Here is a 26,922-nt window from a genome sequence, read left to right as displayed (position 1 = left end):
CCATGGGGGTTCCCTTAAGATGTTCCTGATTTCGTGTGACTAGCAGCCTTTGGCTATAAATGAACTTACATGTTGTCATCTCATTAGTATCCTTCTCAGGAAAGACAATGCCTGCCTCACTGGGCAAACAGCTGTCCTATTTTCAGAGATCAAAGTCACTCTTGCTTGGAAGGCTTTTTGTGTGAGGGCGTCTTGCTGTCTGTTATCCACTTCTTAGGCTCCATCCACATTTTTAGTGGCTGGATGGCTGGTCTTGCTTCTGCTTAACAGCGATTGCTCTGGGAGCTGACCCCAGATTATAGATCAGAGAGCTGGGGTCCCCAAGAAGGGACAAGTGGTAGGTTGTTGAAATGTTCTGATCTCAGGTTGTTGGCCAGTGCCGAGGTTGCTGGGAAGGTCTTGATCTCAGGATCTGGTTCAAAGCCTCCCAACACACACTTTCTTATTGCTTCAGTGGAGAAAACTATTGCACCCAGAGAAGTGGGGTCTCCTGTTCCCTCTAGCGGCAGGCTGGGCACACCCTGTCTGGCTGCTGAGAGGGAAGGGTCTGGATTGTGTGTGCGCTCACAGCACAGGGCTGGGGAAGCAGACGCTAGTCCCCAAATGAAGGGCTAATTTTTCCAACAGCAAACACAGTTAGAGAAATTTAAAACAATGGAAAATTTAGGGCTTCTTCCAGGCTGGTGCAGCACTAGAAAAGGAAATGTGGAACAACTGACAAACAGGGAAGTGATGGTTCCAAAGGCGATGGACACAATATGTTTCTAGCTCTGCAGAATCACTTGGGGAGAACATTTTTGGGGCACCTTCAGGCATTGTGGAGCTCAAGGGGATAAGGTATCTCTAGGCCGGCTCTAAAGCCAGAGCTGCCTCTGATGGCAGATCCCAAAGCTAGGTCCCCACAATCTTACTTTTTCTGTTTCTTCTCCAGTTCATGATTGCGGCTCTGCAGACTTTCCATCAGGACCCGCGTGTCCTCCAGATCACAGGCCAAGTGTTTGCACTTCCTCTTCATCTGCTGTGCCACCTTCTTGGCACCCTCATAGGTGCTCTGCACCTCACCGAGCTGCAGGGCAAACAACAATGAGAAATATCAAGCTGAAATTTCTGCTCAGTGATAACCAGGGGGTGAAATTCAGCATTTAGGGGATTCCCAACATGGAACCTGCCTAAGGCCTCAGTCCATCCGAGAGAGAGAGAAGCCTGAACCAAATACCCCAGTCCAAAAGCACCCAGGCTTTGGGGCAAGTTTGGATCCCTGCTCTGAACTTTGCAGCCAGCTCACCAACCTCTAAGATGGGCTGAACCTGAACCCCAGCACAAAACACCCTCAAGATTTGGTGAGAAATTCAGAGCTGAAGCTGAACTTTGCTGGCAAAGCTCTCCCAGGCTGAAATGCATCCTGTGCAGACACCCAGCGTAAGGGCTACTAGGTGCCATTTAAATCCACCAAGGCCAAGTCACCACCTCCCTGTGGGCTGAAGCAGGACTTATGTGGTGCAAGGCCTTCTGCTAGGGCTCTATCTAGGGACGCATTTCACCGTCCGGAGGTCCCTTTTCCAGCAGCAGTGGTTCAGAATGATTTAACCCTTGCTACTCTGTGTCTATCAGGGTGAGTTTAGGATGGCATAAATGCCCGTTTGGACCTAGTCCCCTCATATCTGTGATATTTAAGAACATTGAATCCAATCTTTGATGTGAAAGGGAGCCTTTTAACTTACTAACATGGAAAAATGTTTCTGCTAAGGGTCCGCATTGGGCTTGGGAAGAAGAGAAATCCAGAGCATTCACGAATGAAGAAGTGGAATCATTAAAAAATAACTTTAAATAAGCAAAACGTTGAGTTAATGAAGCCTGTAATTCTGAACCAAGTATCTGAAAGCAAATGGGCTGTTTTCTTTCACCCTCGCTCCTTAGAACGAGTTGCAATATTATAACTTGTTAATGTACCGTGAAGGTATTTATTTCTTTATTTTGCTCCTAATGGCAAGTGAGCTGATTTTCTAATCTGCTGTAAAGAGAGAACCACACTCTCAAAATGCCTCTGTGGCATTGTGAGCTCTTCCTAGAGCTAACATCTGCCCATGAGGCTTATGGCAACAAATACCCTTTGATCAAACATTGTAGAGGTGTGGCCTTGGTTTTTAATGTAGTTTAATGTAGCTTAATACGTCAAATGTCATTCCAGTTTCTAAGACGATGTGGAGATTAAATGTATCAGCTCCTTGATGCAGCTCAAGACATGCGGAGGCTTGGTCATGGCTCAGGGCTGCATGAAGGAGAGGACTCTAATTCCATCATCCCAGGACATTGCCATGTTCAGGTTTCAATTGTTTGCTTTACTTTTTGATCAGCAGAAGCCAAAACATACAAAAGTGGACAGTGATTTTGGTTACCTCCATTTTGGGGTGCTCCACTTGAGACACGGTCCAGGCTGTCTCCCACCTCCAAGGCCTACTCGGTGCTTCAAAACAAGCACCCACAAAATGGGCCAAGGACCCACAAAATGACCTGTTGTTTTTTAAAACCAGTGCCACATTTTCCCAACACAACCGACACTCACTGGGAATTTAAGGCCCTGCAGGTGTGTACATGCATCTTTTTATGCATATTTGCACATGTGACCTCCGGCTGAATTCTGATGTATTCTTGTGTAAATGCAGCTTAACCAAATGACTTTGTTTTTTTCTCAGATTAACAAAGACTTGGTGATTTTTCTCAGGTAGCAAGAGTGTGGCTGGGGAGACATTATTACACATCTAAGAGCACAATCCTACAAACACTTACTGACAAGAAATCCTTGTGCATGCAACTAGCCCCAAGGAGTTAGATAGGCACAGAGGTGACCCCAAAGCTCTCAAACCAATTCTAGAGGCTGTGTTAACCCCCATCGCTAGCGGCAATGGTTTTACCATGACAATAGATTTCTTCCGAGCTCAGGACATTCAGGATGTGAACCTTCTCTCTCCCCTACCCCACCCGAGCAGATCCCCACTCATGTGCACAACGGAACAGGAACCACGCTGACCTCTCAGCACTTACCTTTTGCTCCAGCTCTTTCCTACAGTTCAGGTCAGATTCCAGCCTCTCTTCAAGCTGTGCAAGGCGTTTTCTGAGAAACGTGATTTCCGTCTGAGCACAGTCAAATCGCATTTGCCACTCCTCATCTGTAAACAGAAAGCGTGCCCAGGTAGCAGCCTGGAACCAGACAGCAAGCACTCTAAGAAAGCTAATTCCATTTTGACATGAGTGAAGGGTTTTATTCAACAAGTCAGCTAGCCAAATGCACCACCTCCAAGACAGTCTGAGAATGCTGGCCTGATGCAGGTGCACTGCGCAGTGCTGACCCATCAAGGACATAGAAACATCTCTCTTCTGGAGTTCATGTTGCTCACTAAACTCTCTGGCTATGCGACCCTGCAATTAAACACCTGTCAACTGACTCAGGCTTGGGCTACAAGGCTGTACCATTGTGGTGTAGACATTCGGGCTCAGGTTGGAGCCCTGGCTCTGGGATCCTTCCCCATCGCAGGGTCCCAAAGCCTGGGCTCCAGCCTGAGCCCTCACCTCTACACCACAATTTTACAGCCCTGCGAGCCCCAGTCAGCAGACACGGGCCAGCTGCGGGTGTTTATTGCGGTGTAGGTAGACCCTAGGGAGCTAAGTCTTCCCCATCCAGTAACCTCAACTGTGCCCTCGCCTCGTCACAAGTGATGTGCCTGTCTGTAAAACCCTCTGGTTTAAATACTCCTGACACTTCTGGAGCGTGGAGTCTCCAGGGCAGCAAAGAGAAGCACCAACAGCCACTTGGGCTGACACACTCGGTCTCCATCCTCGCTCGTCCTGCATTCCGAAGCCGTAGCAGCAGTGACGGGAGAAAGGAGATGTCACTCCCGAGCTATGTCAGACTGGGCAATCCAGAGTGACAGATGGCGGTAAATATGCAACTGGGTTAAAGGTGGTTGGTGGCAAAGTTCTAGGAAGGAAATAGCACTGGGGAGTCCTGAAACTCCCAACAACCAGACAGATGCAAATGGGGTAAAACTGAGAGGATGCTGGAGGCCCCGTTCATTGGGTTACAGAGGTGCCATCCCCCTGAACACAACAGGGGTGCAGCCATTTACACCCGGTCTGAGGTTGTGTCTGAAGCACGTCACTGTTCTTGGTGGTCAGTGTTCCCTACCTCCAGCAGCTCCACTTATCCCAATTTCACGCAACTGAATTTGCTGTTGAGCCTCTTCCAGCTGCTTTTCCACAGACTCCAATTTCTTCTGCACGTGATCGTATTTACTCTGAAAGGGAGAAGTGGGCCAGCTGCAAGCAAACTGCACAGACCAAATGGAACCCAGACTGTCTTCCCCAGCGCAGCCACACTTCCCGCTGTGACCTTGACAGGAAAGGTCCCACTAGTGCCCGCTTTTCCACTGTCTCTGACTCCATCAGAAATAAGAGATTCCAGCCCTGGCAGCTGACTCACACTGTCAACAGTGAGTGAAACCGAGTAAGAAACTGAAATAAATAATAATGAGATCATATATACTCATCCCTAGTGCCTTTCCTCCAGGATTTCCAAGAGTTTCACAGACAAGGGCAAGTGCTGTCTTCAAGTTACAGGTGGGGAGCACGAGCCACAGAGAGGAGAAGTGACTTGACCAAGGTCCCAGTGAGTTAGTGGCAGAGATGCATACAAAACTCAGGTCTCCTTCCTCTCAGGTCATGCTCACATTAGGCCACTCACCCCTGGCTGGCGGCTGCCCAAAGAAGTGAAGGTTCCCAATGTTTCTCACACGTCTCGGTACGCAATGGCTGGTACTGTGTTTGCCCTGGTAACCAGCCCCCAGAGTGCACTTCCCCATTTGCGCAGACTTGAGGCCCATGGCTGGGCACTCTGCACAGTCACAGTGAAAGGGGGCCACGCTGCTCAGTGCTGGAGGTGCACGCTGGGCTGCCCTCAGCCAGGAGTTGCTCTGTCTGGGGAGAGCACAAACATGCCACCTTGGCCATGGCCATGCTCTTCAAGCCTGACACTCACCTGCAGTTCTTTTATCTCTCGTGACCCCCGGAGCCGCTCAGCCCGTTCACCTTCTAGGACCTGGCAGGCCGTTTCACCTTTGAACCGCTCGTCCGAGAGTTCGGTCATCAAGTCTAAGATCTGGGGGAGCATAACACAAAGTGAAGTCTGAGCTGGCCTAGCACATCAGCGCTCTTCTAGGGGAAGCCAACCGAGGCGCCTTGATTGGAACAAGAGTCGCTTTGGTCCCCCTCTGCCTACTAACAGAGCCCGGGCTGAACTGGCTCAATCTGGGCAACTGAATCTGCTCAGTGTATGAGGCTAGGGCTGCACAACTGACATGAAGAAGATGAGCTACTGACATGTACTAACAGCTGGTTTGGGTCCTGAAGCTGCCCCACTTGTTCTATGCAGACAGGATCAATGCACAGTATTGACTGACTCTCATACTCCTCCTTGAAACATGCTTGTTATCTTTCTGGAAGCCTGGCTAGAACCTAAGGCTGCCTTGCGTGGACAAGCTGGAATTGTCTGAGTGCAGAAGCTCCCTGTGGTAATATTCATTTGTTTGTTTGCTATTCCACCTGCTGCCTCTTTTATTTGCTCATGCTCAGAACTCTGCCGACTGCACTAGGTTATTTTTTCACCTTCTCTTGTCCTGAACGACACAGTAACAGTTCAGTCTATCCTCCCATACACCCATACAAACCCACCGGGTCAAGCCCAGTTAATCCAACCTGTTCTTTAGCGCCTTGGTCTCATGTTCTTAGCTCCCTTCCAGTCCCGCAGTTAGTTGTACTGCAGACTATGTTATTTACATACAACGATTACTACAGGTGGGGCTGGAAATGCCACATATTACTGTTACCAGACACTTCCCTTCTCAACTCTTTTCAGTTGCTTATAACTTTGCCAAACTACAACTGCTTGAGCTGAAATTTTCTATGCCATGTATCTGCCTCACGCTGAATTTTACTGGAATTTTTCAGCCAAAACAGTTCAGCCATTTCCAAGAACAAAGCTGGGCAAAATATGTTTTGCCCACATTAAAAAAAAATTTGGCAACCTTCTCTTTGAGAAGCTCTAGCATCCCCATACTTTGGAGCAGTGATGTGAAATTTGGCAGGTGGGTGGATCTTGTGTCAGGGAGGTGCTTTTGGCTATTCCTGTCAGAAAAGTAGGTGAGGGACAAGGAGAGAAAGCTCTGACAAAGATCTGGGTGTGGAGGGAGAACTGGGACTAGAACCGGCGAGGAGAGGAGAATGGGACTGGGATGACCATCCAGGGATGCGGAAGAGATGGGACAGGTATAGGTTGGAGGGGATGAGGCAGAAGGGTCAAACTTGGTGAAGGTGAGTAGAAGAGTCTGTGCCCACTAGAGCACACTCTCTTTCACAGCCTGAATCCAAGATCCCTGAGTCTCACCATCCGTCTGCCACCAGCAAATAACTGTGAAACTCAATGGCAAAATGTCCCATCCCCTTTAGTGCTGGTCCACATAGAGGATGACAACTTACTACTGCTAATGCTTACTCTGTTAGTTCAAATGGCAGAGGTCTGTATGGAGGAGCTGATGGTTCCAACCCAACAGATGATCCACATGGGTGCCAACATAATGCCACCTGATGGAATTTTTATTTTTTCAGTTTGTTTTTTAAACCTTGAAAATTGCAACCTTAATAATGATCTTTTAATGTAGGCTTATGTTTGCAACTAGTTAGTTATATTACAGTAACCCCTAAAATGTGCACAGTCTTATGCAGACAGAAGAAGAATGTACTGACTGCAAAAACAGAAAAAAAGCAGGTGCAAGGGATATGGCATACAAGCAGTGTGATTGGTTTAATGACTGGCACATGGCCCATTAGTTCCACAACTTTTGTGTGCATGTGTGTGTGTGTGTGTGTGTGTGTGTGCGTGTGTGTGTGTGTACACCCATGAACGTTCCCACAAGCCATTAATGACTAAATCAACATAGGGTGGATGGTTGTGATCAACAATCCAATTCACCGCCAAGGGGAAGGGAGGAAGGGAAGGAGCAGTCAATAAAGGATTTTCCACCATGAAATGAAATTGGCTTCTCTTCCCCAGGGATTCTAGAGAAGAGGGGAAAGCATTGGCCAAGGTTCAGGTCTGAGCCTCCTCTGCTTTGCTCCTTGTGGCTGTATTTCACACCCTTTGCACAGGCACTGGGGGAAAAGGCCCTGCTTCTACAAGACAAGTTGCCATAAATTGGGCATCTCCTCTCTACTCCACACAAATGCCACTTTGGAGCAATTAATTCATTAACATGATAATTGTACTAGTGGGAGCCTGGGGACAGCAAACTTGTGTCAGCCTCCAAGCAAAACCTTCAGCCTGCTCCTAGGGGATCTGTGCAAATGACAGAAAAACATCTCTGCCATAAGAGCTAAATCATTCTTTGCTGCTCACATAAAAACATTGTCATCCCCCGAGTGAACACTCAATATTTGCCTGATCAATTTACCAGTTTCCAGATGCATCCTCAGCCTCTGAGCATTTGCAATACACTTTATTACAGTGTTATGTGCGTGCCCATGCGCACACACTCTGTGACCTCAATTCCGAGCCCCACTCCAGTTGGTAGGAGCCAGGATGAAACCCTGGCTCCGCTGAAGTCAATGGTCAAACTCTAACTGACTTCAGTGGAGCCAGGTTTCTCCCAGACCTCGCTCCCCTGCTGGAGCAGAGCCATGCAGCTGACTCTTATGTAACACCCCTCTCCCCTGCAAAGGATCATGCCAAGAATTCTGCCAGGAAGAGGAGGAAAGGCTGGAGGACACTGTGCTCTGCTTATCCCCCAGCTGGCCTTTGGGGCCACAGCCAGATAGGCCTCATATAGAGCAGTTCTGGGGCTGAACCAGCTCCAACTGCAAACAACACCCTCCCTTCCACCCCTTGAGCTGTGCCCAGTGGATACTGAGGACAGCTGAAGACTGAGGCCACACATGGTCATGAGTTATGCACTGGAAAGCAACTAACTGTTGCAGCAATATATTTTCATGCAATTTGCCCCTTGCGGAAACCATCTGACATCGACTGGGTGCTGCGATTAGGGTTAATCAGGTTTCCACACTGCTCTCACTGCTCAGACAGACCAGGCTTCAATTCCAGTTGAAATAATCAGCATGTGGCTACAGGAATAAGACATTAACTGAGAGTGTGATCTCCCCTTTCTGCAATGTCTGTCGGACCAGGATCTGGCCCTGCAATCAGACCTGGCTGGCTGGTTCCCCTGGAGGCATCTGGAAGGCTCCAGAAGTAGAAGTTCCAAACAGATCATTGACTCTTACAAACTGTCCAGAAAATCAGAAAAGATGGAAACATGCAGGCTTAAAACCATTTTCTTTCCCTATTTGCAAGCCTCCCGGACAACCTTGTAAGGCACTTTACAGTTTGCTGTAAGGCTGTACAAACTGCTCCAGCAGTGGAACAAGAGTAGCTTCAGGAAGTGAATTCAATCTGTGACAACGTAGGATCCATATATAGGCAGCTCAGAGACCTGGTGAGTAGCAAGGGCCAGGTGTTTATTCATTTCACATACTCCCAATGTGGAGCCAAGTCTGGGACCAGAGTGCAGACTCCTACAAGCTGCCCAAGCCAAGTCCTGTTTTGTCCTCAGTCCCTCTCCCAGCCCCTTCTTTCTGAAGCAGAATAACCCTGCCCCCGCCGCTATCTCCAGAATCCTGATATCTGCTCCAATGCTTCCACCTTTTAACATCCCCAGCTCACAGTGGGGTCACACTCTGTGCCCACAGATTGGTGTGCTATTTTACTGCCTGCCTCCTCCTCTCCTTGTTAGCATTTGTTCCATTAAACTAAGCTATTTCTGGTATCTGCAGACATAGGCACTGGAGCTGGGGGTGCTGCAGCAGCCCCTGGCTTGAAGTGGTTTCCGTCATATCCAGGGTTTGGTTCAATGGCTCTCAGCACCCCCACAACACAAACTGTTCCAGCCCTGCTGTCTGCAGAGGTTGCTGAGACTGCAATCTGGAGAGTGAGATGAGAAGGTGTTACATTTGTGTACAATTTTGAGTCTGATCAGAGTCCTTGTCAGGAGGCTGGATTCCACCCGTGAGGTCGTTTCTCAGCACCCAAATACCCTGTGTCTTTGGTGAGCTGTGACCCCAGGGGACTGCTGCCACCTCCTCACTACTCTTCACTTTGGTTGCATAGCTGTTACCCTGCCCCTTGCAGTCAGACTATGAAGTTGCAAACCAGCGGGGGTCTGTGTGGGGGGAACAGGGGGAAGACAAAGGGGCTGGAGCCAGAGATATGTGAGCACCAGAGCAGACACGAGAGGAAATGCAAACAGAGCATTCAGTGCTGAGAAGTAGATTTATGATGGTGTTTATTAAAGGAGCATCAAAGTGGCCCAGGAGGAAGCTGTTTTGGAGACACTGGCCCTATGATCTGGATGATACTGGAGAACTGTGTTAACACTAGTCATACTCATTGTGTTGGCCCCTGGGGCTTCGGCAGCACAAGGCCCATCCCTCTTACATGAACTGGGTACCTGCTAGTTACTTCTAATCTCGTGGTCTGGCATCTGGCATCAGTACTAGTACCTCAAAATAACAGGGAGCCTTTAAAATTGCTCAGCAGCCAAAATAATGGCAGGCAGTGTACAACGATTCTTCCATCTGCTAGAAGAGAAAACACCCATCCCCACTCAGATATCCTAATAGGGAACAGCAAAAGCTGCTGGCTTCCCAAATGGCCCATTTCATGCACCTGACCTGATAAAATTAATCAGTGGATAATTTTCTTGGTAGATTAAATATAAAATCAACTCTTCAAGGATTGTTAACCCATGTTCACAAATGACAACATGAGGGTTTTCAGAGCCCAGCTCTCCTGGTCGGGCTGGAGAGGAGTACGGGAGAGAGGAGATGGATGTGGATGGGCATCACAGTGTTCTCTCTAAACAATCTGCAAGGCTCTGACAGGGAGACAACTGGCATGAGCCCAGACGTGTTTAATACACCAGCAGGTTTTAGACTTGTCTGACACCTCACATAGCCAGTACAATTCAACTTCTGTCTTTTGGGACACACCTTAATTTGCAATTGTGATCTAATAAAACCGTATAGAAAAGAGGCACAAAGACTTAATTTGTCAGGGTTTACCTTGCTTTCCAACAGTTCTGTGTTCTGCCGAAGTTCACTACGTGACTGCTCTGATTTTTCGAGCTTTCTTCTTAGTGCTGCAAGCTCCTCCTAAATAAAATTGCCAAACACAAACTTAGAGTTCTAGCCTCCTTTATTTATAAATCTAGCTTTTCTGTTAAAAATAAATGGGAGAGACATAATTACCTTATTAAGAAAATTTACTGATCGCTGTTAATTGCTTGGAATGTGGTTTCTGACACTAATTTAAATGGAGGGAACATCAGCTTTGGTGTATGCACAGCACACATTTAATTAGAAAGAAGCAAACCTCAGACGCTTTGGATGAGCATCCAAGTGCCTGAACGCTGCTAATCTAATAAATATTCTTGAAACCCTGGCCAGCTATCAGGCGGGAGCAGCTGCAAAGACACACACACACACACACATACGCACACACACGCACACACTTGTGAGATCCCAGCCTTTCCTCTTGTCAGGCAGGTTAACTATACTGTAAGAAAAGCTTTGCCTGGCAGTGTCTTGACCGTTTGATGTTCAATGCTGAACAGAACCAGAGTGTACAGAGACATGGTTAAATGCAGACCCCAAAGGGCAGCAGGGCCTTTTGGAACCTCCAACAGGTTTTGAGGGATAAGTAAAGGCTTGGGTCAGTTTTCATTTTATCTGACCCAGCTCACACATCCCTAGTTCAAACCCATTAAGGGAGGAGGAGGAACAGCTAAAGCCAAGGAAGATATGCTGAGGGTTTAGCACAAGCCACGAACTGTGAGAAAGATTGAAAGCTGGTGAGTACCAGCTGAAATAGACTCACTGGACCAAATGGAGCTATGGTTGCAGCAGGCATCACTCCACAGACATCAGAGAGCTGAGCCTGGTCTGTCAGGGGTGAATGTGACCTGCTAGCCCTGTTCATCCCAGCAGAACCCAGTGTTTGGCGGCCAGAAATCAGCTGCTGAAAGTGGTCCCTCCATGGTCTAGGTGGTCTGCTTACCAGAAGGCCAATATTCTAGTGGTTCCTCAGGAGCCTTTGGAGTTGGAAAGAGCATGGGGGGTGGGGGCGGAGTCCCAGGAAAGTTCATTTTCATGGTATAGAGTCTGGGCTCCATGTTAGATTGTTTAGGGCCCCTGGAAAAGGACCTCCATGAATGTTGTGCATGGAAAAGTCCCCCGCTTTAATTGCCCCTTCTCCAGGCAAGGTGAGGACCGCTTCCCAGGTCTCCATTAGGATATGGGAGAGAGGGACCTGTTCCAGAACTTTATATCTGGACCCTCCCACGTCCCAGTGATGGGGCCATGTCTAAACCAAGGCTAGAAGGGGCCTCTTGTCCAGAACCAGGACTGGGTCCAATGCTCATATTTGCATCCAAAAGCTGGTCATGCCTTTGTAATGGGCTTAAATTTAATTTCACAGACCAACTTGTCACCTGTGTGTTTTGTTTTATTCTAAGCAGAGGTTCAGATTCCCACTTTCCCCATGTGTCCCTGAAAAAGCCTTATTCTTATTTCTGTACCTCCGCTTCTCAGAAAAGCTAAAAACACACTACACGGCTCACACGGTGCAGGACTGGAAACAGGATTTAAAAATTGGGTATGACCAACACAATGTGCCTTTCTTCTGGCAATAAAACCTACTTCCTGTCTGGCTAGTGTGCTGAGCATCCCATTTGGTGTCTTTGCTCTACTGTTACATACGTCTTTGACCCGGAGCTGGTCTTCCACTATGTTCACACTAATCAATGGCCGAACATAGTTCATCAGCTGCCACCATGGCCAGTCCTTCACCACGTGGAACACCACCAGATTCTTCTGGATGCACCGAATGGCTAAGCGCTGAATCTGAAATTAGAGCATCAGAAACAATGGCACTCTTCAAGCAATGACATCAGTCTCACTACATTATAGCAAGAGATGAGCAAGAGTTCCAGATGAATGCTAACATGGAGTGCTTCACCAGAATCAAAACAGAGCATGGGAATGTGTTGCTTCCAGCAGAGACAAGGCCGAAGAGCTCGGTATTAAGAAGGTATGAAAGATGTTACCAACTAACATCAACATGTGGCTTTGGGAATGGATCATTCATTTCCCAAGCTGCACAGGACTGCATTGCTTGACTTCAGAAAGTCAGCACACATGGCCCTGAGCTGTGGTTTGACTGGCCTGTGTCTAATTGCTCAGTAAAGTTTCATTTGGCTTCGCAAGATTTAGCTTGAAAATTAGAATGTACAAATTAAAAATGAAACCTGCAAACTGTTTAAAAGCAGTGAGCTGTGTGTCTGTGTGCGTATATGTTTCGAGAGGCTGTTATTACCGTTACCAAAGACCCAGGAATTCTGAAATATCGGGGCCAGCGCGGGATACGCCAGGAACTGCCCCAACAGTTTCCCTGGGGCTGCTCACGGTGCCATTCAACAGGAGTACGGGGCTCATCGGATGGCCCATGATTAATGGGCAGACATTTGTTCCATCTCTTATTCAATATGATCATTTCAGGCTTTTCCAGGTGTATTGACAATGTCCTGCCTGGGGAATTGAGGCCTCTCTCCTGCCCAGGGTGACCTAGGGCAACAGGAGAGAAAACAGGAATGCCCAGCCCATTCGCGCAGCAGCAGAGCCACTGGTCACCTCCGGCCCAGCTGGGTTCTCCCAAAGAAGTGGGCCACCCCTGTCACATCGCCGAGGCAAAGAGCACAGGAAGGCAGTTACCTTTAATCTCTTGAATTTCTGGCGGGAGAGGAAGCCCTTGCAAGCTGCCTGGAGCAGAATCATGTTCTGGGATATCAGCTTCTCCCGCTGCTTCTCCAGCCTGGAGACTACGCCCGGCTTCAGAAAAACCTGAGGGCAATGGATGGAAATCGATCACTACCAGAAATGTGGCCTCTCACCAGCATTTGTCCAGAAGGAAATAAGAGCTGCTCTTTTAACCGTGGCTTAGTGATCACCCCTGCTAAAGCCAAAAGGCCATATTCTGGCTTCTGATCCCTGCCTGCCAGCCTTCCGCTGAGATCAGCAGGAACCCCACACGCGTGTCTCCAAACTCTAGCCCTATGTCTGTAACAATTAATGGTCCATATACGGAAAGTGGGAAGAGTCCCCCCTCTGCCTAAGGCTGCTGTGCCATGGCACTGCCGTCATTGTCCCCCCAGCACAAGTGGGGAGCAGCAGCAGTGAACCCCTCAGAGCTGAGTATGCTGTAGCCATGCTCATGTCCTGATGGCCCCCCGGAAGCAGCAAATCCTCACCTCAGATGGATGCTGTCTGAAGGAAGCATAAGCTATGCTTTTTCAGTAATTAAGAATGAGTGCCCATCCCCACCCCGCCTCGAGGCACTATTCTTGCTCTCTCCAGACACAGCATCTCCACCACTGTCACTATGGCAGTGAACCTGCCCTCTCAACTCTGGCTCCAGGAGCCTGAATGGACCTCATTGTATTCAACTTGCAGTTCACTCACTGTTTCTACTGTTTACTCGGTCTTCTCTTTTACGGGTGCATGCCCTAACTCCTATTCAAAGCTGCATGTTGTTGAGACATTGACCGAGGATCTTTGGTCATTACCTACTTTATGGGCAGATGACATTGGACTCTCTGTTGCAAAATGCATTTGCAATAGTGTATGCACAAAGTGGTATCATAGGAAGACACATACTAGCATAGGTCAGGAAGAAACAAAAGAAACCGTGTCATTTACTTTACCTGCAATTGTTACAAACATGCCTCAAACAACATAGATTGTGCTGATGTACTTGTATTTTGAAAGATCAATAGCACGCTAAAGTCAGAGATCCTGTTCCACTCCTTAGTCAAGCAAAACGCTCAGTGCTTTGACCAATATGATTTAAATACTCCATATTACCCTTTTTATATTGAAAACAAATTATTAAAATAAAAGTGTATTTATAATTGAAATCTATATTTTAAAAGAACCAAAATGGTATCAGAGAGCATATCCAAGAAAACTGGCTTTCTTGAGATAATTCTATGATTGCTTCACCTGTAAGGAGGCGCCCTGGCTCCCCGCCGCGCCTGAGAGGGACAAGCCAGGGCAGGTGCCTCAGTGGGCGGAGTCAGCACTGCCTGTCCCCGCCCCCCGGAAGTCAAGGGGCTTGACAGGAAGTATAAAAGCCCGGCCCCAGCGCTCAGTTGGGAGCAGGCTGCTGGAGAGGACAGACGCTGGTGCCCGGGCTCCTGCCGGGCCCAGCCTGCCCCGCGCCCACTACCCAGAGGAGCGCTGGCCGGACCTGCCCCGCGCCCCCTACCCCGAGGAGCGCTGGCCGGACCTGCCCCGCGCCCCCTACCCCGAGGAGCGCTGGCCGGACCTGCCCCGCGCCCCCTACCCCGAGGAGCGCTGGCCGGACCTGCCCCGCTCCCAATACCCAGAGGAGCGCTGGCCGGACCTGCCCCGCTCCCACTACCCCGAGGAGCGCTGGCCGGACCTGCCCCGCGCCCCCTACCCCGAGGAGCGCTGGCCGGACCTGCCCCGCGCCCCCTACCCCGAGGAGCGCTGGCCGGACCTGCCCCGCGCCCACTATCCAGAGGAGCGCTGGCCGGACCTGCCCCGCCCCCACTACCCAGAGGGGCGCTGGCCGGACCTGCCCCACGCCCACTACCCGGAGGAGCGCTGGCCGGACCTGCCCCGCGCCCACTACCCGGAGGAGCGCTGGCCGGACCTGCCCCGCGCCCACTACCCGGAGGAGCGCTGGCCGGACCTGCCCCGCGCCCACTACCCGGAGGAGCGCTGGCCGGACCTGCCCCGCGCCCACTACCCGGAGGAGCGCTGGCCGGACCTGCCCCGCGCCCACTACCCGGAGGAGCGCTGGCCGGACCTGCCCCGCGCCCACTACCCGGAGGAGCGCTGGCCGGACCTGCCCCGCGCCCACTACCCGGAGGAGCGCTGGCCGGACCTGCCCCGCGCCCCCTACCCCGAGGAGCGCTGGCCGGACCTGCCCCGCGCCCACTATCCAGAGGAGCGCTGGCCGGACCTGCCCCGCCCCCACTACCCAGAGGGGCGCTGGCCGGACCTGCCCCACGCCCACTACCCGGAGGAGCGCTGGCCGGACCTGCCCCGAGCTCACTACCCGGAGGAGCGCTGGCCGGACCTGCCCCGCGCCCACTACCCAGAGGAGCGCTGGCCGGACCTGCCCCGCGCCCACTACCCGGAGGAGCGCTGGCCGGACCTGCCCCGCGCCCACTACCCGGAGGAGCGCTGGCCAGACCTGCCCCGCGCCCACTACCCAGAGGAGCGCTGGCCGGACCTGCCCCGCGCCCACTACCCGGAGGAGCGCTGGCCGGACCTGCCCGGCGCCCACTACCCGGAGGGGCACTGGCCTGACCTGCCCGGCGCCCACTACCCGGAGGAGCGCTGGCCGGACTTGCCCCATGCCCACTACCCAGAGGGGCACTGGCCTGACCTGCCCGGCGCCCACTACCCGGAGGAGCGCTGGCCGGACCTGCCCCGCGCCCACTACCCGGAGGAGCGCTGGCCGGACGTGCCCCACGCCCACTACCCAGAGGAGCGCTGGCCGGACGTGCCCCACGCCCACTACCCAGAGGAGCGCTGGCTGGACTTGCCTCAGACCCGGTACCCGGAGGAACGTCGGCCTGACCTGCCGTGTGCCCGATACCCCGAGGAGTGGCCTGAGCTTCCCCATGACCGGTACCCGGAGGAGCCCATGGTCTGGGACCCCCCAGACGACGCCGGCGAGGACCAGGTACCCAGAGAGGGGGAGGTTGGAAGTGACCCGGGGATAGCCGACCCTGGTTTGGCTCCTGAAGAGCCTGAACCCATGTCAGTGTGTTGCGGCCAGGATCCCCACTGACCGCAGGGGGTCTTGACCGCTGCTAGGGCCCCGGGCTGGAACGCAGTGGAGTGGGAGGGCCTGCGTTCCCCCTGCCACCCGTAACCGGGTGGCAGACTCCCCCTCTTCCCGCCTATTGCCACTGCTCTGCCCTGAGCCAGAGGGCCAGAGCTAACTAGACTTGTGTTTCGTGCCCCGCCCGGACCAAGGGCTGGGCCCCTTTGACTTTGCCACTGCTCTGTCCTGAGCCAGAGGGCCAGAGCCAACTAGACTTGTGTTTGGTGCCCCACTCGAACCAAGGGCTGGGCCCCTTTGACTTTGCCACTGCTCTGCCCCAATCCAAAGGGCCAGGGCTAACTAGAACTTTTACTGCCCCACCCTGCCAAGGGCCTGGGCTGATACTGTTTGCTCAGCCCCTGCTAGAGGCCTGAGCTTGAACTGCTACTGCCCCGCCCTGCCCAAGGGCTGGGGCTTATTTACTTTGAGAGCCTCGACCCCGGCTAGAGGGCCGGGGCTCTACCTTGTTTGCAGACCTTGTACCCCCCTCCACACCTGCGGAGGGGCTAAGCCTACCCGGACTGCGGCGCGCTAGGAGGCGCCCTGGCTCCCCGCCGCGCCTGAGAGGGACGAGCCCCAACACGACCGGCTTACATCACCCCATTTGATTGTCTCATTAATGGCTATATTAACTTCACAATCCAGTACAAAATCAATGTTCAGAGTGATGACAATACTAACTCCTATATAACAAGATTTGACTGGTGCTGCTGTCATGCTATTGATAAAATAAGAGGGATTCATAGAAGAGATAATTGCAAACTATTGTATGCAGGATGAAAGAAAGTTATTCTGCTCCTCTATAGCATCCCCAAGACAGAGGCAGCAGTGTATATATAATTAATTTCTCTTTGCAATTAGCTTTAAGTTTGAACGTGTTACTGTGGCAACTATTCATCTGGAAATGTCCTGCATGTAGGATCTTGATGGCTTGATGTATAGATCACATCGGGTAACATTTTCAGAAGTGACTGAGTGAGTTAGGAGCCTAAGACTCATTGATTTCCATTGGGACTTAGGCTCCTAGGTTACAACATGGAAGCAAGAAAAATGTCTTTCACTGTATTAGGTCACTAGGGGATAGGTTCTAAATCTAAAGTGCTCCTGGTCACAAGCCTGGATTTTACACAGTTACGACACAAGGACTGTGGACGACATACCTGACTGTGTCCCACTGCTACACTTTTCTTTTCCAGATCAAGTACCTGGAAGAGTTCTTCTATTGCCTGCAGAGAAAGAGCACATTAAGGACTGGACTGGTGAATTCATTGACCACAGAGACCTGGTTTGACTTGTATTGAAACAACAAGGGAATTGGTATATACTGTACTCTTCAGGCCGAACCAGACCTGAATTACCTTCCACTAAAACTGACAGAGAGCTGCCATTTATAACAGACCTGTAGTGTCATGCTGAAGGGAGGGGGGTGGCCAGATTAATGATGTAGTCTTACAGGGCGCAGGGTTTTGGTGCATAAGCACTAGAGGACAACCACAGTGTCCCACATGAGGGATGCTGAGCACCCACAATTCCTTCTCAAATCTAAGGGTGCTTAGCTCCTTTTTGGATTGCCCCAAAAGGATTGGTTCCCTCCTGCTCACCACAACACAAACAGGTGTTTTGCCTTTGATTCAGGGGAGCGCAGAATCAACTCCTTAGTGGTTTGAGCCTTGAGATGCTCAGAGCCCGTCAGGACTGGCCCTTAGAAGCAAAGAGCTGAATGTTCCCTATCAAAATACAGCACAACTGCACATAAGAGAAAGCAAGACCCAGAACTACAGCCCACTCTCGCCCTGGGCAACTTGAAATGATTCCCTTAGACACACCCTTGCCCCACTCTGCAAATACCAAAGAGGGAATTCTTCCACAGGTCTCCAGCAAGGGTGCATTTTAAACAAGCTTTTATTTTAAAAGTGAACCTGTCAGAAAAATAATTTTTAGTTCTTTGCAAACAGCGACTTAGCAGATGGATTTCATGCCCTCACTCCTGCTGGGCTTTGGCTTCACTTGCAAAACGTTTATTAAAAATATTTCCAAAGCAATGCAAGCAGAAATGACCCCACTATACAGTGCACAAGGTACATGCCCTCTCCTTTCTCATTCCCTTGCAGCTATGGCTATGCTGTGGAATCACAACTATGCTGTTATCACCGAGGAGAACTGTGCCTTCTCAGTATAACGCATCAAACAATACATGTCCCTGTCCAGATAAAAAATGAGAAGTTAGTTTTTAGGCGTTTTTACTCCCCACGTCTGCTCACATTACTTATTAATCATGAGGTACAAGAATTAGAAGAGCAGTAACTGAACTTATTTTAGGTTTAGGACTTTCACTATGAAAATAATAAACACGGCTTGTTGGAGAATTTTTACAGATCCAAGCTAGTCTTGTCGAAGAGAAGACTGCATCTCATTACAGAGAAATGTATAGCAATGAATGCCATGCAAAGCTTGGTGGGCTGGGATTTCAGGAAAAGCTCCCCCCACCTCCCATTTCCATTCAGTTTGGGGTTTAAACAAATCCCAAACCTCAATGCAGAACACAGCCCAACCAACTGAGTTTTGTATGATTTCACCCCCAAACTCAAAGGGTTGATTTTCAGCTGTGATGGCCAACCTGGGCTCCTAGTGACTTCTAATGGATTTAGGACTATTTCTAATAAACAGGGCCAAGTTTGGCAGGCTCAAGTACTTTAACAAGTCCTGCAGTGAACCTAGCTCACCATTTGGGTTTGCAACAAACCTTCAACCCAGGATGCTTCAGTGGTTTGGAATTTGGTTATGAAAATGTAATTTGAATCCAGTAAGAACATGCCAGTGTGTCTCATGAGTTCTGAAAACATCCCAGTAATGGGGCACCCACAAGCCACAATTTCTGTACTGCCTTCTGTGATGTGCAGTCAGGAGATGAGGGATGTAGCGGAATACTTTATACTTCTTTTTAATCAGAAACCCTTCCCATATGGATGTTCCCTAAAAAGTGAAAGAAAGGCCCCCAACACTGTTCAAAAAGGGCCGTTATAGATGGGCTTTCCTGGATCGTGTCTCTGAGTTCCTTTGACATGAAATGAGAATTGATAATTGATTCCACTTCCACTCCCCGGACAGCAGAAAGACCAAAGCAAGAAAGGCATCTCTGAAGCTGACTTCTGTAATACCGAGGCAAGGTAAGACGAGGCCATTCAGCAGCCTCAGAGGGAGAGAGCTATTTGAAAATATCAGAGGATGGAGTTCTGCACTGTCTTAAAAGGTGTCTTCAGGTTTTCATTGCTTTCTGCAGTACAAAAAGGCTCCTTGACATGCTGGCAATTGGAAAATGTGACATAACCATTAGAGAGAAAGCAGGATGACTTTCAGAGGCTAGATTGACAGCTTTTAATTATAGTCTTTAGAAGAGCGCGCCAAGGCCACTTATCTCTTTGTTTACCGAAAGCCTATACATTTAGGAAGAGCTGCAGGGAGTCTGAGGAGACAGCTCCATATTTCTCACAAATCCCATAAAAGGAGGAGGATGGAGGATTTTCTGGATAGTGCAGATCACAGCACCACTCAATAATACCCATGTTCGTGTATTAGCAAAAGCATGGAACTCAGATGCTCTGGTCTTTGAGTCAAGATAATAAACTAGTGAAAAACAAAGGGCCAAAAAACCATAGTGCACATCCTGATGAAGATGAATATGATTTAAAAGAAGGGCTGCTTGAAAATCCCAGGCCTCGGGGAGTTTTTACTATAAAACCTCCAGTAAAACAACATTCCACATAAAACCTTCCCAGAATAGTCTCTTTCCTTGTTTAAATTCAGACAGGCACCCCTCTGTCACTAGGGACACATTTGTATGAGAAATATTTAAAAGCCACAGCAATATATGTGACCTCTCTGAAGCACTCCATAGCCTTCTAGTATACAGGGCTGGCATTAAAGACTGGTTGAAGACAAAACAACATCACTGAGAATCTGGTTCCCAAATTATAAAAAATACAAAAGTCACACCTTTGGCTCACTCCTTTGAAATGCTCTGCAATCTGCAAGATCACAGAACAAAGCCAAGGTTTCATCAGTCATTCATGAAAACATCAAAAGCCTATAGGAATGGCTATTAATTTAATTCAGGAACCATTATAATATTCTGAGCTGAATTGAATCCAGCAGTAAAGTTATTTAAAAAGAAGAAGAAGAGCAGAGGAGGAGTATAGAGGCTCAAGCAGCTGAGGGCCTCAGGAGTTTCCAACTTGTAATCATTCTGTGACTGCGCAGTCTCTCATTCAGGTTGTGAGCAGAAGAGAGTATTGAAAGATCTGCCAGAGTGCTTATTGCAGAACTGCGAGAGAGCATTCCCAGAAAAGCTACAGGGAACCTAAACTTGTTATGCTGGGTGGAAGTTGCTCTTTGTCTATAGATCTCTCCATATTTTACTTGAGTCTTCTAGGGTTTAATTGACAATGAAAATACTCACACGGATTTCAGTGGACATGGGATCAGAACCTGACTTGCATACACAGGACAAAACATATCTTTCTATTAGGAGTAGAAATAGTCCTTCAGAGATACAAGTGACCTTGAATCGAAACCATGAGCAGCAGAAAAACCTGCCAATGGACATGGGAACCGGAGAACCCACCGAGGTCAAAGGTTGAATCTGAACTGCTAATTTCCTTGAGTCACCACCAGAAGTCAATACAATTTGTGCTGCTAAATCACATAGGCAATTTTGAAAATTCCACCCAACATCCATGATGACATCACTAGTTAATCCTAATACCTTCCTGCAGGTACTGCTCAGTATTTCAAAGAGCTTTCACAATTGTTACAGATATAAAAGGCTGGTTAATTCTCAGTGATGCCCTTTGCCTTCAGTCATGACATAGCCTGCATTTTCAATACCTCTGCTCTAGCATAGCTGGCAAAAAATATTATCTTGCGTCACCGAAGATTTCATATCAGTACTTAACTGACACTTCCTCTGAGGCCTTGCAGATCTATGTGGGACTACTATATATGCCATCGTTTTTCATTCACATATTAAAAAATGAGAGTATCTTGTTGACCTAACGTGCTCACACAGGCCTGTATGTGTGTGAGATCTTATATTTGTTAAGTTAACATGTCAAAGTCTAACAAATCCATTCCAGCATGGAGTTTTGTTGACATCTGCATTGCTTTGATCTTTCTGTATTGAGTTCTGTGAAGAGCTAAGCAGATTTGCCCATGAAAGCCTGACATAAGCTTCCTGGGGGATGTCAGACCCACTATGTAATGCAGTTAGATACCATATTATTCATTTCTGAGTATGCAACAATGCACATTCCCATGTGGAGCCAGGATGTATAAAATCTACGAGAAAAGAAAGAGTGCGTGTTTTCTTTGGTGCTAGCTTCTGAGTGTTCCGGGTGATTCTCTGAAGTACACATCCTTGCTTCCTCTTCCTTGTTAGGCCCATTCTCAAACAGAATGAGGCAACACTGAAACGTGGCCACAAGATATCTGACTGAGGTCAGGCATGGAGGCCAGGACATGCTCAGCAAATGCAACCTCCTTACATTCCAAGTTGTTGGGGCTGGGGAGTGTGGGGGCAGAAGAGACTTTGTGTTTAGTGCTACGCTCACAAGTGAGTTTTAAATCCGTAAGTGATTATTAACTTTGGCCAAGCGTGAGTCAGAATGTCTAAGACTGTCAGCGCTTTGAGCCAGAGACTGTTTTGTCTTCTGTGTCTGCATAGCATGTAGCGCAACAGGGACCCAGCCTGGGCAACTCTTCTAGGAGCAACAAGGAGTCCAGTGGCACCTTAAAGACTAACAGATTTATTTGGGCATAAGCTTTCATGGGTAAAAAACCTCGCTTAAGGTTAGTCTTTAAGGTGCCACCGGAGTCCTTGTTGTTTTTGTGGATACATACTATCACGGCCACCCCCGATACTCTTCTAGGAGCTTCAGTACAACAAATACATACAGAACCAATAACAATGATAATCATAACAGCAGGATGGGACAGTGAGGGACAGAGACTGCCTGGGGGAACTGTACCTGGGAATCGATAACCTAGAGCTGAGTGAATACTGTACTACAGGTAGACCTGGGAAAAGTTTTTTGTACAAAATATTTTTTCAGAGAAAAAACATAGATTAGGTGACCCCCAAATGTTCTGCAAATTGACGTTGGTTTCACCTAATTGTTTCAGTAAATATAAATTCAAAAAAAATCAATATTATTTTTTGGTTCCTTATTTAAAAAACAACACACATGATTCAAAATGCTCCAAACCCAACCAAAATGTTTAATTCAACCCCAAACAGTTTTTTTTTAATTTCAACACAACTTTTTTTTCCAATTTTTTGGAATTGCCAATGCAATTTGGTTATTTGCCAAGCTCTAGTTACTGCCTGGTGGGAGTGTTTTAGAGGTGGAATCAGAATACACATTTATACTGCAAAGGCCCAATGCTGCGCTCCCTAATCAATGATAAAACTCCCATTAACTTCAGTTTGTGAAGGACTGGGTCCTACAGAGTGAGTACACTGATCTCCAGAACTCAAGAATAAAGAAAACATCTCTTCTGCTCCAGTGGCTGAGTTAATGCAGCTAATTGCAGCTTAATGCAGACTTCCTAGAACACAGTGTCATTACAGCCAGCAGCAGGGAGGATGAATTTTTCCAATCCTCTGCTTACACTCTGCTGACTCGTCAGCCTCTGTCTTCCTACAGCATTTAATAACCATATTGACCATTTCCAGCCGTCAAAGTTGTCTGATAAAATCCCGAGGTCTGAACTGACTTTGCACACTGACAGTTTGCACAACAGGCACATCTACGTATAATTTATCTCCTATCGGCCTTTATAGACTTTGAATATTTATCAGATTTTTCATAACAAGTTACATTCCCTCACCCCCCATTTTCACTCAAAATCTACGAGGGAGCAAATGAAATCTGCAAGCAAATAAACCAGTAGTTTTATTCCTGAGCATCCTTCTCCTTTCACACTTCTTAGGGAAAGGGAAGGAGTTGGGTGGAGCTGGGATTTTCATAGGCTCCCAAGACAGTTTGGCTCCCAACTGCCAAAGAATGTCAATGGGCTTTGGACACATCCCTGGAAAGCCCCATCTTCGGCCGATAAGCCGCTCTGGTTATACAGTGAGCAACAGCTTCACTTTTCTGCTATGTTTATTGCACGTGGGGACAGGCTGATCTTGTTTCATCATTTTCCATCAGAACAGACCGCAGCCCATAACACTCACGACACTGATGAACCCCATGGTAAGTGTCTCGGTGAAGTCTTTGCTACACCAAAGGCAAGTGGGTGACTAACATGGCCATTTATGAGAAGAAATGGAGAGAGACGTTGTTGATTAAATTATCCACCTTCCCTTCTATAAATGCTACCTTATTTTCTTCTCAGACACCCGCAACTGGAGGGAATCTGTGGGTGACTTCCCCCTCGGTGTTGGATGAAGGCAGAGGGAAAGGGTGCCAGGCCCAATCGCTGCAGGGAGAACGGGAATCTGGGGTGATTTGTCATCACGCTAAATAGACAGGCGGTGCTACCATCAGTCATACAACACTCCTGCACAGGCCAAGCTGGGGAGGTAGATGGAGGAAGCATCACCTCGATGAAGCTTATGAAGCTGTAGTTTTTATGGCTCTCTCAATATAATCTCGGAGGCAGCTGTGGGTCTCTTCACAGGTCAACACAGCCCACTCTTTGGCTGAGGGCTAACGAAACAAGTCCCTCTGCACTCAGGGGTTCCCTGACAGTGACCCTTTAAGCTTAGGTCTGGCAGACAAACTTGCTGCTGCTACTGCGAGCTTTGGTCTGCCCCCTCTGCTTGCTCCACACTGGGGCTGTTTGCTGGCAAGCTGAGACGATCCACCCACCCACCCACATGTTTCACCTTCCACAGAGTATATGGAACCAACTGTACAAAATAAAGTTACACTGTAATGTAAGGGGACTGCAGCCCAGACCACTGCAGAATAGGACACTGGTCAGCCCCCCACGAGCAGGACTTTTAAATCAGTTTACATTGCTCTCTGGTATTTAAGAAGGAACAAAGCAAGTTTCATTTCCAAGTTGGTTTCTCCAAGGCCTCTCCACTGTGCAATAACAGGGGCAAATGCTGATAGTGTGACTAGGACTCAGATTGTCTATTGCATTTGTGAAAACCCAGTTCCAGTGAGGAGAAGCACTGGGACTAGCCAGGATCCTTGCTGTTGTTCCAGTCAAGTTCAGACAGATGCTAAAGTGCTCAGGTCACTACACCCTCATTAACAAAAGGGAAGGATAAAGCCAAGAAGAATGGAGAGCTGCCCTCCACCAGCCAGAGAGGGTAATTTAATCCCCATCTCTGCATTGCGCCATGTGAAACATGCAAGAGCCTTGCACAGAGTATCTAGATCTCAGTGCACAAAAGCAGCATGCACTCAGGAGCTCTTCTCCCCATGATTAATCCTCAGCTGAGAACTACAGGGGAAAATTAGAAAGTCTCAGGCTTCTGAGATGAATACTCTGGCTGAATCAATGGTTGGCTAAGAGGAAGCTAGTAGATAAATCTTAGTTCCTTCGCTATTGTGTCCATGGCTTATAAAAACCAGCCATACCCCAGTGAAGCCATCACCACCCCATATGCAGCCTCGGCAAGTTTTGTTTATGAATACACAGGGCTCTGACGGCGCATTGCCTGAACAATACACGGGCTGGCTCTGCAGATCCATGGGCCTATCACTTCACTCGCAGTTTTGCCAGCTTCTGTGACTTTATAGTCAGTCTCTCTGTATTTGGTGTTTTCTTAAAGCCCCAGCTCCTACAGTCAAGTCCTTATCTGAGAATCTCAGCTTTCATCTGTGTAATAAAAGCAAGCTCCCAGCCCAGAGAGAAGTTTGAACACATTCGCAAGTACAGCTGAAGGGCTCAAAAGCCAGGAGAGAAATAACAAGAACCCCCAATAGACTCTTTTTTCAAACTTGTGAATGAATGTTTGCAGCTGGGAATGCTGCATGAGAGTGGATCTGACTGCAGGTCGCTCCCTCCCCAGTAACACACTGGGCAATCCACGCACCTTATTCTCATCTGGTATTTCATATGCTGATGTGTATTTCTTCATCACTGGCTGAGCCAACACCTGGAAGCGGCGGCGGAACTGAGTCAGCACCATGCGATCCACGTAACCTGGGAGACGGAGAGGAATAGGGCACAGATTTCAGAGAGGGGTGCTGCACGTTAGCTAATCAGTGAATCAGAATGGGGGCAATTCCATCAATCTTTACAGAAAACATAAAACTGGGAGCAAATTCTCCTCCTCCTGGGCTGACAGGCTACGCTGGGGCGGCTGGTGGAGAACAACACAATAACTTTCTGTTTTACAAAAAGCCTTCCAAAAAGCAGAGGTGCGGGGGGTGGGGGGGAGCGCAGGGGAGAACATGCTAGTGCAAGGGATTGAAATGGTAGGAGAGAAAGCAAGGCCTGAGGAAGCTCGCCATGAAGCAAGGCTGGGAGACAAGAAGGAACATGGGCTTGCAAGCATATTGTGTTACCTCATCACCACAACCTCTCAATGGAGTGGTGACAGCAGGGATTGCTCACCTTCTATCTACAGCTGGATAGGCCTTATTGTCCATTTAAATAGGTAGTGACAACCTTACTGCCAGCTACTAAAGAGACCTGTTGGCCCCTATTGCTGAGGCATCTCTGCCCCTCACAATCTATCTGTGAGGTGGGAAAGTATGATGCTTATACCCTTTTTACAGGGAAATTGAGGCACAGAGAATATAAGTGGTTTCCCCAAAGACACAGAGAAAGCCTTTGACAGAGCAGGGAAATAGCCCTGGGTCTCTAGAGTGCCAGGTCATCCTTCCTCCTTAGTGCACACAAACCGTAGCCCTGGAAAGGCAGGCTGGTCTTGTGGTTAATGTTCTGCCTCAGGACTCAAGAGAGCTGCATTTGAGTCTGAGCTCTGCCACAAATGATCTGCCCTCAGACAAGTCACTGAATCTCTCTGTGCCTCTGTCCTGTCACGCATTAGGTGGGGACTGATCAGAGCTTCTCTCTCCCCCGTTTTGTCAGTCTCGTCTGTTTGACTGGACCAGGGACTGTTTCTTTCTAGGTGTGTCTACAACATCTAGCACCAAAGGGGCCTGGTGTGATGTGGGACCGGTAGGTATTATCATAATACAAATCATCTTCACCCAGCCAAATCTACACTCCATGGCTGGGCTAACATGACAAGGTGCCAATTTAAAATATATGCAAAAGCTTTTCACTGTGCCGTATTGGCCAAGAGAGAGAGTTTAGCGGAGTCCCAGCTCCTGACCTGAAAGGGACTGTCACCCAGCGGGTCAGCCTGCCATCTCGGCTGTGAATATGTCCCCGTGGCAGCTCCCAGCTCATTCCGCTTGATGTCAAAGAGAGCAAAGCAGTACTCAGTAAGGCACCAAAGGAAGAATAATTTCTCTTTGTTCCTGATAGTACCAAATGCTCACACTCGCTCTCACAAGTGCTTTCGAATCCAGTTATATTTATTATTAACAAGCAGAAGACAGGCAACCGCACAGCTTGCAGAGCCAGGATTTATTCGGCATCAGAAACTCTCCACCTAGCCCAATAATTCTAACAAACGAGTACCCGGAGCAGTGAATAATATCCTGCAAATAGTCTCTGGGTTCTGCTGTTCACACCTCTGTCGCTAAAGACACTGCAGTGGTTTGTAAGTCAATAACACTGCCTGGCTCGTGGGGAGAGATGATTGTACGGATGATTATCCCTGGACACCTCATGTCTAGACCACTGGGAGATTCCACACCTGTGCCCAGCTCTCAAGGCCATGGACAAACAAGATCTAATGCAGCACGTGGCCCCCCACCTTGTGGGCACAGCAGGGCACCAAGAACATAGATGGTCTGTGCTCTGTACTCCCC

The 26,922-nt window shown here is 48.8% G+C and overlaps 1 protein-coding gene across 1 annotated transcript in view; it reads right to left on the bottom strand.

Annotated features, from left to right (window-relative positions):
* The window catches only part of MYO18B (myosin XVIIIB), a 198,344-nt gene that overhangs the window by 92,053 nt on the left and 79,369 nt on the right, over positions 1–26,922 (bottom strand). The window contains exons 21-29 of the mRNA XM_050924023.1: positions 25,068–25,177; positions 17,176–17,241; positions 12,868–12,996; positions 11,857–12,000; positions 10,162–10,251; positions 5,033–5,152; positions 4,184–4,292; positions 3,043–3,167; positions 912–1,066 (exon numbers count right to left, since the gene is read on the bottom strand). Of these exons, the coding sequence (XP_050779980.1) occupies positions 912–1,066; positions 3,043–3,167; positions 4,184–4,292; positions 5,033–5,152; positions 10,162–10,251; positions 11,857–12,000; positions 12,868–12,996; positions 17,176–17,241; positions 25,068–25,177 (1,048 nt within the window). The remainder of the gene's footprint in view (positions 1–911; positions 1,067–3,042; positions 3,168–4,183; positions 4,293–5,032; positions 5,153–10,161; positions 10,252–11,856; positions 12,001–12,867; positions 12,997–17,175; positions 17,242–25,067; positions 25,178–26,922) is intronic.

The sequence above is a fragment of the Gopherus flavomarginatus genome, chromosome 15, assembly GCF_025201925.1.
Source record: "Gopherus flavomarginatus isolate rGopFla2 chromosome 15, rGopFla2.mat.asm, whole genome shotgun sequence".
Taxonomy (NCBI): domain Eukaryota; kingdom Metazoa; phylum Chordata; order Testudines; family Testudinidae; genus Gopherus; species Gopherus flavomarginatus.
This window is presented reverse-complemented; position numbering and strand designations above follow the sequence as displayed.